Source organism: Lissotriton vulgaris, chromosome 11 (assembly GCF_964263255.1).
Source record: "Lissotriton vulgaris chromosome 11, aLisVul1.2, whole genome shotgun sequence".
NCBI classification, from domain to species: domain Eukaryota; kingdom Metazoa; phylum Chordata; class Amphibia; order Caudata; family Salamandridae; genus Lissotriton; species Lissotriton vulgaris.
This window is the reverse complement of record NC_141699.1, coordinates 24,104,307-24,122,206: the sequence shown is the minus strand read 5'-3', so window position 1 is coordinate 24,122,206 and position 17,900 is coordinate 24,104,307. Positions and strand designations below refer to the sequence as shown.

General features: G+C 47.6%; 1 protein-coding gene across 1 annotated transcript in view; it reads left to right on the top strand.

Moving 5' to 3' along the window:
• Positions 1-17,900, top strand: part of ADGRD1 (adhesion G protein-coupled receptor D1) — a 722,099-nt gene that overhangs the window by 415,578 nt on the left and 288,621 nt on the right. The window contains exon 7 of the mRNA XM_086942663.1: positions 13,476-13,579. Within this exon, the coding sequence (XP_086798789.1) occupies positions 13,476-13,579 (104 nt within the window). The remainder of the gene's footprint in view (positions 1-13,475; positions 13,580-17,900) is intronic.

Below are 17,900 nucleotides of genomic sequence, written 5' to 3'. Positions count from 1 at the left end.
CGCCCAGAAGAGATGTGGGTTAAGCTTGATGTCCCAGGTCCGCTTCATTCCCAAGTCCCAGGTCGGCATGCAAGCCACCCTCCTTGGGTGAATCCAAGATGCAGTCGAAAAACAGTCTCATTTCCACACAAAATATCCAAGTGGGATCCCTCCGCTCTCCTCCCCAACACTTCTGCTCCATGGAGAGGCTGTGCAGTCAACATTCAAAGGATCAGACCTTACTGTTCTTGATCTCGTTCCAAAATTTGATCTAATGTCGGGCTGTCGTTGACTCAGTAGTAAGTAGAAGACTTCAAAATGATTCTGCAGCTTTTTTGGACCCATGGAGGGCCTTTGGGGCCCCCTGGATCATCTTACTCAATCAATAAATCAATCAATCAATTATAAAGCACCGTAAATCACCTGTGAGGGTCTCAAGGCGCTGGAGCCTCCAGTTGGACTGTTCCCCAGCACCAGGCTGCACGTCACACCTTTGCCGAAGTATACACAAGTTCCAGCCTGTGCACCACCAGGATTTCTATGGAGGTGGCGGTTCAGTAGCTGATCCCAATTCCAATTTCAGATCCAGAGCTGAGTTTGACTTCATCTCAACCGATGTCACACTGAGATATCACCGAAGCCCACCCCTAATGTCCTCTATGCTGCCCTTGCCTCAACGCCAGTGTCCTAGATGGATGGAGGAGTCTGTTTGACCTGTTCCTGACATTTATGGGGCATGCAGCATGCTTTCCTCGATGAATAGGACAATTGGGAGGTGGACCACTTGCCCTCACCCCCTATACTGATGCTGGCCTACCTGTAGACTTAGTAAAAGCTAGTGGCCTTGACACCTCTCCTGTGAATGGGCTGGACTTTCCATTGGTCCAGCTGCTGACGTGTAGTCTTCAAAGCTGCAGAGGTGCTAATCTGGCTATTGTAGACACTAAAGGAAATGTGGCACTCAGGTTCTTAAACTTCCAGGCTACTGATTCCCTTCACCGAGGTCCTGGCGGAAGCCTTGTTGGTTACTCGCTCCAAGCCTTGTTAGCAGCACAAGTGAGAGAACCTACTGCAATGTGTTATAAGCCTGCCCTAGGGAGGCCTTCCCTTCCTGACACAGCATCTAATTCCAGAAAGACTAGTACAGGCATCTGCCGAAAAGGTAAACCTTAATAACTTCCCCACAGCTCTGCCCGACATGGAATCATAGCGCATTGATGCACTGGGAAAGAGAGTATTCTCTTCCCCCAGTTGGCTCTGAGCAGGGCCGGCTTTAGAACTGGTGCCACCCGGTGTGAGAATCATTTTTGGTTCCCCTACAACCCAGGACCACCACCTCGGATTTCCTCACTACCACTGGGCAAAAGTGCCCCTCATCTCTCCAATCATAAGGTATTGCTAAACACAGTGCCCCTCTCGGAGGTCAGAGCCCCCTCCACAGGTCAGCGCCCAGAGCGGCCGCACCGCTTGCACGGAAACAACCATTGCAACACAGTCATTACAACGCAACATCCTTTTCATCGCATGCCATTACAACGCAGCGATTACAACGCATGTCACTACAACGCATGTCACTCCAACGCATGCCACTACAATGCATTATAAGGTAAGTAATGGGAAATAGTAATTTTACCCCAACACTATCCAACACTTACCCTACTGTTGCTCTCACTGGAGTGGGAATAGTAATTGTTACCCCGACGCTATCCAACACTTACCCTACTGTTGCACTCACTGGAGTGGGAATAGTAATGTTTACCCCTACGCTATCCAACGCTTTCTCTACTGTTCCACCCTCTGGAGTGGGAATAGTAATTTTCACCCCTACGCTATCCAACGCTTTCGCCACTGTTGCACTCACTGGAGTGGGAATAGTAATGTTTACCCCTACACTATCCAACACTTACACTACTGTTGCCCTAAAAGTATTATGTGCTGTAATGGTATGCGTTGTAATAGAATGCGTTGTAAGTGTAGTGTCTAAAAATGCATTGTGATGGCTTGCGTTGTAAAATCATGTGTTGTAATGTATGTTGCGATGCAAAAACTGAGTTGTAAAGGCATGCGTTGTAAACGTTTGTGTTGTAACATGTCCTATTCCTCTTGCACTGCCCGAAAGCCGGCTCTGGTTCCGAAGTCCCTTAATGTGGCGGGGCTCATAGTTTTATCTTGAGCTTTCGACACGGTCTCCCATGAGATTTGTTTGGGCAGACTCGGGAACCTTGGGGTACAAGGTCAAGTCCTTTCTTGGTTTCATTATTTCTTGGAGGACAGGACGTAATTGGTCCTTTTATCACCCTTTCCTCCTCTGCAAAACTGCTGGAGGCCACAGCACCTCAGGGTGCAGCTCTGAACCTCACTCTGTTTAATGTTAATCTGGAGCCGCTAGTGAGTCTGGCTGAAACCTGGGGTCTCAGGGTGATTTCCTATGCTGACGACAGCCAATCAATCAATCAATCAATCAAAAGAATTTTTATAGCGCGATATTCACCAGTTAGGGTCTCAAAGCGCTGAGGGGGGTTGGGGTGGTTGCTACTGCTCGAACAGCCAGGTCTTGAGTTGTTTCCTGAAGGAGAGATGGTCCAGGGTCAGCCGTATGTGAGTGGGGAGGGTGTTCCATGTCTTGGCTGCCAGGTAGGAGAAGGATCTTCCTCCGACGGTGGATTTGCGGGTTCGTGGGACGGAGGCGAGGGCGAGGCTGGCGGATCGGAGCTGGCGGGTGGGTGTGTAGAATGTGAAGCGGTTGTTGAGGTATCTCGGGCCCATGTCGTGGAGAGCCTTGTGTGCGTGGGTGAGGAGTCGGAAAGTGATTCTCTTGTTGACGGGGAGCCAGTGCAGGGCTCTCAGGTGTCCGGAGATGTGGCTGTGGCGAGGGATGTCCAGGATGAGTCGTGCTGAGGCGTTCTGAATGCGCTGGAGTCTTTTCTGGAGTTTGCTTCTATCCTTCAGATGCCCCTTCTTGAACAAAAACAATCCTGCCTACAATGCAGGCACCCTTGCGCCACAGAGCTACGATGCCTAAGTTGGCGCAACGCATCACATTACGTGCCAGTGCAAGGAGAGGACAGGAATGCGCCATAATGTTAAATATGCAAAAACAATGAAGTGCACCTAAACCTCAAGCTTCTTTAGTGAGCTTTTCCACTTTTGCTCATAAAATAAACCAATTAATGTTTTATCTCGATATCTTTATTTAACTCTTTTCTTTTGTTTTTTTTTAATTGGAACTATTTTATATTTTTATACGGATAAAAAAACATGATCAACCCATAGATCAGATTCTTTTAAAAACATTTCAAATAAAGTAACAAATTGTGCTATACACCAAAGACATCACAAAATTGTGTTTTACATCTGTGAAAAAAACTATTCACAAAGTGATAAATGAACGTAAATCATCAGCATAACATTTTTCAATTTCTACTAATGTCCCTTTCTTTTAATAATGGATTGTAACAACAAGTCCTTGACATTTCCTGAAAATGTGCCTTTAAACCACAAATTCGTAACGTTTCCTGAAAATGTGCCGACGCGTTTCGATTTCAGATATTTCTTTCACTGGACTCATCAGGGCTTTTTAGTTTGTATCTGAGTGATATTGTATTAACCCGGGTCACAGCTAGCAGTACACTGTATGTTGTTTTCTATTTTCAACCTTGTAGCTCTTCAAAAGGCTTGGAGCTCCTTGTGGTTGGTATTCAACACTCTTTTTCGCGAAGAATGGTATTCCTGTTTATGGATGAGTGACAGTCAGCCTTATTCTTTGTACATTAGATTTACTTCACGAATCGCCTAGGCTCTGTGCCTGCTAGACGCGCGGAGCCTTCATTTAATCAGCTTGCGGTTCTCTGGTTCTCTGGTTCGAATGTATCTCATGCTTTATCTGACGCGATTTAGACCAGAGCTATCGTCCGTTATTTACCGCATTGGCCATTTTGAAATTTAAGCCTTAAAGAGTGTTGAATACCACCCACAAGGAGCTGCTAGCTGTGACCTGGGTCAATACAATATCACTCAGATACGAACTAAAAAGCCCTGATGAGTCCAGTGAAAGAAATAGAAAGAAAGGGGGTCCACTGTACTTTCCCCGAGGGACGCTGCATTTGGTTTCCTTGCTCGCAAGTCCTGCCTGTCTGCTCGTCTCCCTCCCGCTGCCGCACCAACACGCCTGAGCGGCCGCCAAGCGGAGGGGGACCAGGGCCACAGACCACAAGTCCCAGCCTGCACAGCGGCGGAAGCCGACGACGCCCATACTTCCAGCGCCAGGAGGCGCATAAGAGGGAGAGCTGCCCCTGTGGAGCGGGGGGTAAATAGAAAGAAAGGGGGTCCGCTGTACTTTCCCCGCGGGATGCTGCATTTGGTTTCCTTGCTCGCCAGTCCTGCCTGTCTGCTCGTCTCCCTCCCGCTGCCGCACTAACACACCTGAGCGGCCACCGAGCAGAGGGGGATCAGGGCCACAGACCACAAGTCCCAGCCTGCACAGCGGCGGAAACCGACGACGCCCATACTTCCAGCTCCAGGAGGCGTATAAGAGGGAGAACTGCCCCCGCGTCGCGGGATCGCGCGCGGGTCTGCACCGGGCTAAGCCCGGGCAAAGGGCGGGCCCTCTGTGGCCCTCAGAGGCCGGAGGAGGACGGGACGGGGCACCCCCCCTGACATCATCACACTGCCAAGGTAAACACTCTAAAACTTTCTCTCCCTGACATTTCGGCAAGGGACAATTTCTTGCGGTAGTGTTATAGCTTAACCTCCAGCAATGTCTCATAAGGGATTGACCAATAATTCCATTTGTCAGAGAGGCTTGCATTCAGGGTCAAAGGTTCTATGTAGGCCATCTCCGCCCACCGCCTTAACGAATGACCTTGCTAAGACCAGCATATCCTCCAATCAACCGTCCGACACAAGGAATGGTATACCGCAACAACTCTCGCTGTTGGACGAGTTAAATTCACTCTGCAAAACAAGGTATGCCACTGTGGATCCCTGAAATGAAACTAAAACTCCCTCCCCTTGCCCCGCTAATAGAACCAGTTTGTCAACTCCAATCCCTAGCCCTCTGGTATATCTTCCCCAACCCATTGTCAATACACCAAACACAGTTCTTCCCCAGTCCTCATCCGGAAGGAAGTGGCATGGGGTCAACCCCACAGGGAACAAATCAAAACAACAAAAACTGTGTTTTAGCTCCCCACTCACTGCTTCTAACCCCTTATCGAAACTGGAAGAAAAAATAGACCAAGTGGTATCATCCCTCAATTCGGACCTTTTGTCCCACATCAAAGAATTGGTCAGCTCACTCATTTCACCCTTGATTGTCAAAATTTCCACCCTAGAGGATAGGTTGTTGGGAATAGAGAAATGTATAAAGGCCAACCAAATTCATACTGATAATCCTGTTACAACAATCTGTTCCAACCCACCTGACTCAAGCACTAATAATCAAACTCACCTCCCAGTCCCTACCCTTCCACCCCCTAATGCCCCTAAAGTTAACCCCAAATCCGGCTCCTCACAATATACTGCTACAAGAGTAGAGCCTAACAATACAACACACATACAGCTACCTCCGGAGGCTGCACCATTTGTGTGTGTTCTTACGGGAGTCCCAGCGCTCAAACGTGGAAAAACTGAGCGGGAACAAGACTTATTCAACAAAGCCACGCACTGGTTAACTAAAAACCGGCCCCTGCCCCTAGGTTTAGATGGTACCATCATGTCGGTTAGAAGGGTGGGCTGGCTAGGCCACCTAAAAAAAGATATTGATGGTGATCTTGTCTTAATAAAATTTAGAAGTTGCTTAGTCGTTCCCTACCTGCGAACTGTGTACCCCCGTGAAGGTGTTGGCCCCATATCTGTCTGGGACCTACGAGACTTTTACCCAAGCACGGTTTATAGCGCTCATCCAAAACCAAGGGCAGAGTCAGCACACTCGGAGGGCAGAAATACCAGTGCACTCTGTGGCCATGGCTTTTCCGCCTTCAATCACTCCGGTACAATTTGGCCATGGGTATAGAAAATAATGAATTCTGCTATGAAACAAAGGAACTAATTCATGTCGCATAGATCAATGTTTTATTTTCTTGTCATTCTGTCTTGTGTATGTAACTTTTGTCATGAGTGCTTTTAAATGTATGCTTTTATGATTTTAAACAAAAAATTGAATAAAGCTGAACTGAACTGAAAGAAATATCTGAAATCGAAACGCGTCGGCACATTTTCAGGAAAGGTTAGGAATTTGTGGTTAAAAAGGCACATTTTCAGGAAACGTCAAGGATTTATGGTTAAAATCCATTATTAAAAGAAAGGGACATTCGTAGAAATTGAAAAAAATGTATGCTGATGATTTATGTTCATTTATCACTTTGTGTATAGTTTTTTTCACAGATGTAAAACACAATTTTGTGATGTCTTTGGTGTATAGCACAATTTGTTAGTTTACTTGAAATGTTTTTGAAAGAATCTGATCTATGGGTTGATCCTGTTCTTTTATCAGTGTAAAAATATAAAATAGATCCAACAAAAGTAAAAAAGAAAAAAGTAAAATAAAGAGATAAAACATTAATTAGTTTGTCTTATGAGCAAAAGTAGTAAAGAGCACTAAAGAAGCTTGAGGTTTAGGTGCACTTCACTGTTTTTGCATTACTAAAACGGCCCAGCCGCATCCTCTTCCCCTTGGGCCTAACTCCTTGTTTGTTTTGATAATGTTAAATATGGCACTTTCCCGCAGCGCAGCAAGGTGTCTTGTTGCGTTGCGCTGCCCAAAAGTTTGATAAATCTGCCCCTAAGTGTGTATGCAAATGAAGCAGGGCTATGCCAAGTGACTGGACATTTAAGTACCCCCGATGTTTATATATAGCAGAGAAAAGAAAGTATGGTTTGACATTCAAAATATATGGAATATATAATGTGTAAATATGTGTACTGCCCCAGTTGCACACCCCCACTCATGCCCCAATCAGAAACTGGTCCCTGTAATCCTCTCTCTTTCTCTCTCTCTCTCTCTCTCTCTCTCTCTCTCTCTCTCTCTCTCTCTCTCACACACACACAATGCTCACATCTCTATCTCACACTCACTCTAATATACACACACTCACTCACATCTCTCTCTCACACACTTACACACTCTAATATACAGCAATCACATCACTCTCTCACACACATACACACTCTAATATACACGCCCTCGCTCACATCTCTCTCTCACACACATACACACTCTAATATACATACACTCACTCACATCTCTCTCTCACACACACACATACACACTCTAATATACACACACTCACTCACATCTCTCTCTTTCACATACATACACACACTCACTCACATCTCTCTCACACACATACACACTCTAATATACAACACTCACATCACTCTCTCACACACATACACACTCTAATATACACACCCTCGCTCACATCTCTCTCTCACACACATACACACTCTAATATACATACACTCACTCACATTTCTCTCTCACACACACATACACACTCTAATATACACATACTCACTCACATCTCTCTCTTTCACACACATACAAACTCTAACATACACACACTCACTCACATCTCTCTCTCACATACATACACACTCTAATATACAACACTCACATCACTCTCTCACACACATACACACTCTAATATACACACCCTCGCTCACATCTCTCTCTCTCACACACATACACACTCTAATATACACACACTCACTCACATCTCTCTCTCACACACATACACACTCTAATATACAACACTCACATCACTCTCTCACACACATACACACTCTAATATACACGCCCTCACTCACATCTCTCTCTCACACACATACACACTCTAATATACATGCACTCACTCACATCTCTCTCTCACACACACACCTACACACTCTAATATACATGCACTCACTCACATCTCTCTCACACACATCACACACACTCTAATATGCATGCACTCACATTTCTCTGACACACATACACACTCTAGTACACACACGCTCACTCACATCTCTCTCTCACACACATACACACTCTAATATACATGCACTCACATCTCTCTCTCTCTCACACACATACACACTCTAATATACACACACTCACTCACATCTCTCTCTCACACACATACACACTCTAATATACCTGCACTCACTCACATCTCTCACACACATCACACACACTCTAATATGCACACACTCACTCACATTTCTCTGACACACATACACACTCTAATATACACACACTCACTCACATCTCTCTCTCACACACATACACACTCTCATGTACACGCACTCACTCACATCTCTCTCACACACATCTCATACACTCTAGTATACATGCACTCACTCACATCTCTCTCTCTCTCTCATACACATACACACTCTAATATACACACACTCACTCACATCTCTCTCTCTCACACACATAAACACTCTAATATACATGCACTCACTCACATCTCTCTCACATATATCACACACACTCTAATATGCATGCACTCACATTTCTCTGACACACATACACACTCTAATACACACACGCTCACTCACATCTCTCTCTCACACACATACACACTCTAATATACATGCACTCACTCACATCTCTCTCTCTCTCTCTCTCACACACATACACACTCTAATATACACTCACTCACTCACATCTCTCTCTCTCACACACATACACACTCTAATATACCTGCACTCACTCACATCTCTCACACACATCACACACACTCTAATACGCACACACTCACTCACATTTCTCTGACACACATACACACTCTAATATACACACACTCACTCACATCTCTCTCTCACACACATACACACTCTCATGTACACGCACTCACTCACATCTCTCTCACGCACATCTCATACACTCTAATATACATGCACTCACTCACATCTCTCTCACACACACTAATATACACACACTCGCTCACATCTCTCTCTCACAGACATCACACACACCAATATAAACGCACTCACTCACATCTCTCTCTTACAGACACGTCACACACACGCATTCTCTCTCACGTTCTCTCTTTATAAAATGTGTAAATTGGCACACTGAGCATTGATAGCACTGTAAAAGCAAAGCGTGGAGCGAAGCGGCTGCACTTTGCACCAGACAGGCACTATGCCGGTCCTCATGGCACTATGGGCCCGATGTAGGTAGGGCTTTACCGATCGGTATCGGCCGAAAATACCGATTTTTGGCCCATACCGATCGGTAAACAGCCATCGAGATGTAGGGAACCAAAAACAGAACGAATCGGATAGAAAACCGATTCGGAATGAGTACCGAATGGGAAAGAATCCGATACGTACATACCGAAAATCGGATATGTAACGAATCGGAAAAACACCGAATCGGTTACAAAGACCGAATCGGTCCATGTACCGATTCGTTAGTGACACCGAATCGTAAAATCACCGATTCGGTCCATGTACCGATTCGTTAGTGACACCGAATCGTAAAATCACCGATTCGGTCCTACTACCGATTCGTTAGTGACACCGAATCGGAAAATCACCGATTCGGTCCATGTACCGAATCGGAAAAAATACCGAATCGGACATGAGCCGAATCGGAAAACATGCCGATTCGTATGATTCTCCGATCGGGAAATTCCCCGATTCCGACAGTTGGGGAGATGTAGGGAGGCACCGAAACACCGAAATCGGCTCAAAATCGGTAGAATTCACTCGGTATTTACCATGGATTGCAATCAGGTGGTAACCAACTCCAACCCATATAAACAGTCCCAAAATGCATTTCAACTTGCAGGATGGCAGCTTTCTATGTCATTGCGAGGCGGCTACGGCTACAGCAGGAAGGACAGAGGGAATGGCTAAGAAATGAACAGGTCTACAGACAGAGGATAACCCTGTTCATGCTCACTGAGGCTGAGATCCTACAGAGATACAGGCTGGACTCTGACACCATACTTGAGCTCATCAGGGACCTTAAGCAGCCATACTTGGACCACCACACCCCAAGGGCACACGCCATCCCTGCGCACGTCCAGGTGCTATGCAGCCTACACCTGGTAGCGTCTGGCAGCTATCAAAGTGGAGTAGCAGCAGCAGGAGGGGTGAGCCAGAGCAGCCTGTCAAGGTTCTTCCACATATTCCTTGACGCCATGATAGACAGGATGGACCAATACATCACATTCCCTGCAACCCACGCAGAACTGCTACAAACCAAAGCTGACTTCTACCAGATGGCGCAATTTCCCCAAATCATCGGTTGCATAGATGGCACGCATATTCCGATTTGCCCACCAGCGGACACCGAATACATATACCGCAATCGGAAATCTACACACACCATCAACGTGCAGGTGATCTGCAATGCCAAGTGCACCATCACAGACCTGGTAGCAAAATTTCCAGGAAGTACCCATGACTCCTATATATTCCAACAGAGCGGCATATATGCACGGCTGATGGCTGGCGAATTTGGAGAAGGATACCTCCTAGGTGAGACACATCATCAGACCCCCATAACACATAGTAGGTAGGTGTAATACATGTATGCATGTGTCTAATGTGACCCCTTTCTCTTCCAGGCGACAGTGCATATGCCCTCCGCTCATTCATACTCACCCCCTACCTCAACCCCTCCACACCCAGCCAAAGGAGGTATAACCGGGCCCACATACGCACCAGGAATGTTGTTGAACGGACCTTTGGCATCTGGAAAAGTAGATTCAGATGCCTGCACAAGAGTGGAGGTGCAAGGCAGTATACCCCCATCACCTGCTGCAAGATCATAGCTGTATGTGCAATGTTACACAACCTTGCGGTCAAGAAGGGCACTGAGGTGGAGTTGTCTGACTACGAGGACTATGACGACGACGAAGCTGTGCCACTGACACAGCCAGCTGGGGTGTGTACGCCAAGTGATGGCAGATACAGACGTGAGGAGATCACTGAGAACTATTTCTGACTGAGTACAGATGCAAAGACAGCTAAATGTTGCTTGCAAAAAATAAATTTTTAATAGTGATGCACCACAGTTACAGCACTGATGTGCATCAAAAAATGGAGATTGTAAACTCAAATAAAGTCCAGTGTTCTGGTTTGCTCATCCCCCCTTGCCAGGCTATTTTTTGGCCCGCTTTCCAGACCCACTGGGGTGTCCCTCGGCCCCCTCCGAATGGCCAGCAGCATCAGCGGATCGCCTGGTGCTCCTCCGTGGCTCTGATGCAGCGCTGGCTGGGCTGCTGCGGCTGCTGCTGTCTCCAGCATCACCCAGGTCCAGGGCAGGATTGGAGGCGGCGTTTGATATTAACATGGCCTCCATGGCCGTGGTGATCCTGGCCATCCCCCTAGTCAGCTCAGCCGTATGCTGACTGAGCACAGACTCCTGATTGGAGCTCCGATGGCACAGTTGTGCGGTCGCCGCTGCAAGGCGGGCCATGGCCCGGTTGAGCACCCGGGCATCCCTCCTGCGCGCAACCTCATGCTCCTCCTGTCGGGCAGATGAGTGGGTGATGGCAGTGGTCAGCCTGCCTAACCCTGCTGCCACCTCCTTGTTGCTGTCCACAACAGCCTGGAAACCCTTCACCAACTCCCCCATCTGCATGTTGTGCTGCAGGAGCTGGCGTTGGCAGGCCATGGTGGATCTGGCCTGTTGGCGCTGGATTTTGACCATCTGTCCCTCCAGGCCCAGGAACACACTGCCCTCCCGTGCTGGTGCAGCAGTGGTGGTGGTGGTGGCACGGCGTCGGGCACTGCTGCTTCCGGCCTGCTGAGTGGGCTGGGGTGCCACTGGTGGGGGTGTGGTGCTGGCCGGTCCCTGAGCCCCTGCTCCCAGGACTGGTTGGACAGGTGGCAAGGCCACGATTGTGGCAGGAGCTGCTGTAGGCGGAATGGTCTGCCTTGTAGGGGAGTTTTCTGGTGAGAATAGCAAGGGGGGTGTGCTGGACAGTACTGGGGAGTGCACTGCTTGGAAATCAATCACCAGGTCTCCCTCCATTCCTAGCCCTGGGGTGTCTCCTTCCTCATCCTCCTCCTCCTGGCCAGCCGGGCAGGTGCTCGGCCCTGCGACTGCAGTGTTGTACGTTGCTGCTCCCTCAGCTGTCACAGTGGTGCCGCCTGATGGTGCCCCTAGGTACAAAGAAGCATTTGTAAACTGAGTGCCGATGTATTACAGTCAGTACAATTATGGCATTCCACATGTCCTTGCATCTCCTTACACCGTGTCACACTGTTTCCTGTCTTGTGATTCTGCACTGACATATTTGGCTAACTTCTGCTGACTACATGTACCATGATGCTTGTCTCTTGTATGTTGGTGACAGTACAGTGCTGGTGTTTGCCTATGCATTGTGTCTAATGGGGAGGTGTCTGGTAGGGTGTGTCATGATGCGCATGCTTCTTACCTGTAGCTGTGGCTCTCGCAGAGCTGTCCAGGGTCCCGATTCCTACAATGCTCTCCCTCTCGATGGTGCTGGAGACAATTTCCTCCAGCTCGGTGAGGGGTGGCGCCGGGTTCTGGCCTCCTCCGGTGTGTCCAGCCTGCCTTTGGATGTCAGCCAGCTTCCTCTTCGTGAGGCTGCGGAGGTCGTAAAACCTTTTCTTCAGTTCCTCAATGGACCTGGGGGTGACACCAGCAGCATTGACCTTCTGGGCGATGTCGGCCCACATTCTCCTCTTGGTGCTGTCTGGCACGTTGAGGGACAGCTTGCCAAACAGCTGGCGGTGCACCCTCACCACCTCCTCAACCAGCACCTGAAGTTCGGTGGTGGTGAACTTGGGCTTCCTCTTTTGGGAGGACTTCTGGCTTCCTGCCTGATCTGCCATTTTCTGCTGTTCAGTCTGCAACCTCCTTCTCCCACTGCTGCTAACTGTGTGTGTTGGGCTCAGGCAGGCTTTCCAGAAACTTCTAGAAACTTCTTAATTAGCTGCACCTGCCAGGGTTGCCACTCCCTGTTTGGGTGGGGGAGGGGGAGCCACCTCATTGGCTGAATCGCCTATTGCCGATTCGGCTTTTACCGAATCGGTAATATCCGAATCGGTAAAATCCGATTCGGTATTATCCGATTCGGTAAAAGCCGAATCGGTTCATTCAATGCATTCCTATGGGCTTTTTCGCCATGGGTCTATGATTGCCGATTCGGATTTTACCGATTCGGCTTTTGCCGAATCGGTATTCGCCGAATCGGGAATATCCGATTCGGTGGTAGCCGATTCGGTGTTTTCCGAATCGTTGTTGGCCGATTCGGTAATTTCCGATTCGGCCCGAGCAGAATCGGAACGTACCGAATCTCATTACCGATGCCGGCCGATTCGGTATTCATTCGGGATTTTTTTCCTACATCTCGTTTTCCGATTTCAGAATACCGATTCGGCCCGCCTCGGTATTTTGAAATCGGAAAATCGCGTTTACCTACATCGGGCCCTATATGTTGGCGCTATCTCTGTATCTGTGTATGTTTACCGCTTGTTTATGGCAAGTCACCGACTGCGTTGTGTCTTCTGTCCCTGTACAGGTCAGCAAGGAACACCAGGTGGCGCTGTCCTCCATCAGTTACGTGGGCTGCTCGCTCTCCATCGTCTGTCTGGCAGTCACGCTGGTCACCTTCGCTATTCTGTCGTGAGTAATGTTTACCTATTCTACCCTTTTTAAAACCGAAGGAGACATTTTGTGCTAAAGGTTGAAAAGATGTGTGTTTGTCTGCCCAGGGGAGCAGCTGCCCGCGCTGGCGCATGTGCAGAGGATCACACACTGACACTCCATGAAAGCGCCAGGACTCCTTTCATTGCATTTATCGCCAGGCGCTGGCGGCTGCGGACAAAGGAAATGTGTTTTTCGTGATCAATGGCAGCTCTGTGCCGTGTTGACTGCGGGATTTTTGTTTATCTGTTCTAGCTGAAGGCTTTTTAAAAAATGTTTTTTAAATGTCATGGAATTGATAGAGCACCATTCTAATTGTTTCGCCTTGGGGTCCTACTCGGACGAAAATCGGGCACTATGGAGAAATAAAGTGACCCTTACTAGAGACTTTTTAAGAAGCGCTGCTTGGGCGGAACCTGGGCACAGAACTGCAAACCTGAAAACAAAATCAGGCGGTTAATGCACTTGATGGAGCTATCTTCATGCAGTCTCCGATTCTTGGTTTGAATTATTGAATAGATCAGAGGGTTGAGGTTCCTGCTGCAGAGAGCCACATCCAATGTGTCGGTCACACAAATGTCAAGCTTATGCAAGATAGCTTAGTGGGCTAATGGTTTTGCTGCAGAAGGATCCCTACAGACATGCACGTTTCTGCTTGAGCTGTGAATGAACCATAAAACACACAAGCAATAACTACGAACCCTTGAAGCTTTTATCTAAATCTTTTGTTAATTAAAGGTTGGGCTGAAACATATACTCGTTATGCATTGAAGACATTCACCTGGAGTTGTGTGCTCAATCCATGATTGTTAGAGCAATTACACACAGAGACAGGCGTTCCTGAAATTCATACAAAGCACACATTCTTACCACTGTGGACACTTTGCATGAAAAGCACTTTTACATCCTATTTTATCTCTTAGAGACGTGTGAAATGACCCCAGAGTTCACCATTGTTTAATGCCGGATCCCCCAGCCAGACCCAGAGCTTGTGTGAAAGGGTTTAGTGACAATCTTCCTGGTGCACCCAGAGCTTAATTTGTAAAAAAAAAATAAGTGCCAGGGACCTTGGCAGGAAGCAGCTGCAGCATGCGAACCCCCATTGCCCCTGCCAGCGCTGCCAGGGAAAGTACCAACAGAATTGCTAACCATGACACTCCTACAAGTGTGACAATACAGACTTCTAGTGGAGATTAAGAATGACTCATACCTGCTGCTGAAGCTAGTCTTTTAGCTTTAGGTTGCAGGTATTAGTCATTTTCAATGTATATTGAATTATTAAACAAGTGTGGTTGTGCTCGTCACAAAATGGGATGAACATCACCACCTTGTGGCAGGCTGTCATAAGTGCCGGTGTTAACATATAAAGTGCTGGTACCGAGCACCGGAAACCACTGGCTCAAATTAAGCACTGAGTGCACCGTTTTAGCAAACTCCGTTCATGATGCAGTGTTTCATATCAAAGAGACCTGAACTCGTGCTAAGGCCCTGGAAATGTTTTGGTTTCAGAATACAGCATTAGGCGCTACATTCAGGAGAAGTCACTGGGACCGGCCCAGATCCTGGTTCTGGCTCAGGAATGGATGTAGTCGGAGCTTTAAGAGGGACCCATCCCACAGAGCCCTGGCTGCAGAAACAGAATCTGGCTGGTACTCGTACTATCCATCTCTGCTAGGGCAGTACACCTATGGGAACGTTTTATTGGACATTGTGCATTTTTTAGCACATTGGTAAAATTGTGCAAAACTACCTACCTTTTTAAGGAAACTTTAAAGTGGTTATTATGAGTTTGAACAGATTTTTTTTTGATGTGGTACATATAATGGTTAATCACTGAGCTCTCCCGGTCAAGACGCATGTTTCGGCTCCCTCCTTACCCTTCATCAGGCTTTCAGATCACAATAACCTGCCTCTCCAAAAGTAAGGCACCCGACGGCTTCTGTTGCTGCTGAGCTCATATTTACCCTTGAAATTAACCTGGTGGCACAATCTGTGAATCTGCAGCTCTCACTCTTGCAGGAATGTCTTATATTCGTCCACACTGACCACTGGGTAGCACTGACCGGAACCATTTGCCACGTCGCCACTGTAATAGAATTACCTTTTCTATCCTTCTCCATGGACTCACCACCAGGCTCCGAAGACTTCAGAACCAAGCAGCCAGAATGTACCTAAGGCTGCACATGCAGCATCACATCTGCACCCAATGCGCTCCAGGACCTCCTGTGGATGCCAGGATGAAATGCAAGCTCATGAGGACCATTCACAAACAACACTGTGGCAAAGGCCTCACACGCCTGCAGAAAAAAGGCACTTCACCCCACCATTCACCAACCACTCATCGGTTCAACCAACGCCGGTTCAAAGGGATGACCAATGGAGTGGGGTCTCTGGGCGTGCAAGGACCTTGGCTCCAGAACGCCTTTGACCCCTCCTTCCGATATCTGAAGGGAATTTTTTGCGATTCAGGAAGCCCCTGAAAGCTGAACTCTTTAGACGGGCCTTTGATTGAACAAACCGCATATCAGGACTCATGAAGGAGAACCTTGGACACCATTCAGTGACCATGCTTGATTGGACACAGACCTCCCCTCATCAGCAAACTGTGTCCTATTCTGTTAAGTGCTCTAAAGTAACCGAAAATTCAACACATAGAGGCAGGTTTATTAATCTTTCAACTAGTGCTGGAGCAGCAATTCACCTCGCTGCGCTGCATGAAAAGGTAAAGGGTCGGAATGCACCTTATTTAACATAATACAGCGCATTTCTGTCTTTTACTTCTTCCGGCGCCCTTTTGGCTACATGGGGCCAACACATGCACCCTTGTAGCATGGTGCAAGAATGCCTGCGTTGGAGGCAGGGTTCCCTGCACGAAAACAATTCATAGAGGTTTTTTCCTCTTTCTATGTGTGCTGCACAATGAGGAAAAATCGAGGAGAAATGAAATGTCTTCCTGTTACTCACCACACGAGAAGGCATTGCATGTTGATGCATCCCAGGCCGACCATTATTAGTAGAACTGGGAATGCGCCAAAGTCCACGGGTGGATGTGTGTGAACACCCACACTCCACCCGTTGAACGCCTCCCTGGGGCAGAGGAACGCAAAGCAGTGATTTACACTGTATTGCGTTACTCTAGATTTACCAAGCCACTCAGAGCCACTCAAAGTCTCAAAGTGTCCTTGCATGGCATCAGGCGAGCAACACCCATTGGACTCACCCCCCCGTCGTGTGTGGCAGCCCGGGATGAGACAGATCCCGGGCACACACAGAGCCGCACCCGAACGTTTAACAGGTCTTTAAAAGACCATTTGAATCTTAATTAGGCCTTGCAGTTGTTTCACCCCTTCTAAGGGCCCCTGCAGCTCCACTCTACCTACTGATTAAAGGTTCAGCCCCCCCCGAAATTTTTCCTTGGCCCCCCCGAAATTCGGCTCTAGTTCCGCCTCTGCGTGGCATTGATAAATATTACTTTAGTGTTGTCGCCCTTGTGCCTCCTTTGCGTGGCACCAGAGCGGTGTAACACTTTCATAAATATGCCCCATAGTGCTTTAGAAACCTCCCCAGCTAATAAATACATTCATTTGTCTGCATGTAGGCTTACCTCATGCTATAGCACCAGCAGCTTGCCACGTTAGTTTTGAGAATAAGTACATTTTGGCGCAAAAAAGGACCCATCCCTCATTGGTGTTTCTCAATTGCCAGATAGACCAATCCCAAAGCATCTCTTAGGTTTATGTACCTCCCCCTTTATTTTTTTCCTTGCTCTATGCGCATTGGCCGAGAGTTTTGTCTGAAGTATGTACGGATGAAGGACTGACAATGAAATGCAAGAATGCTGTCGTTGTTTCCATGGCAACATCACTGCCAGTGATGGCTGCAGATGTGGCATGATGCAGACCCCTGCCCTATCGGCGCTGACAAGAGGTGACATGATGGGGCGTGCGTCACACATTGTGCACTGGTTCAAAAGCAGAGCAAGTCCAACTGGCAGTATGTGGCTTCTTCTGCACCACAGAATGGGGCAAAGTAATGTTGCCCCAGTCCACACCAGACAACAATGGAAAATGTATTGTGGAACCGTTGCTAAACATATAAACACCGTCATTTTATGTGCACAATTGAGATTTAACGATAAATACTAGTCAGAAACAGTGCAAACTGATTGTGCACCATGTCTGATTGTGCACCATGCCTAATTGTGTACAATACCTGATTTTTGTGCACCATGTCACCCAATTCTGTCATAAAAACAGAACAAACTAATTTTGACTCATCTTTTTCCAACCTTTCAATTTTG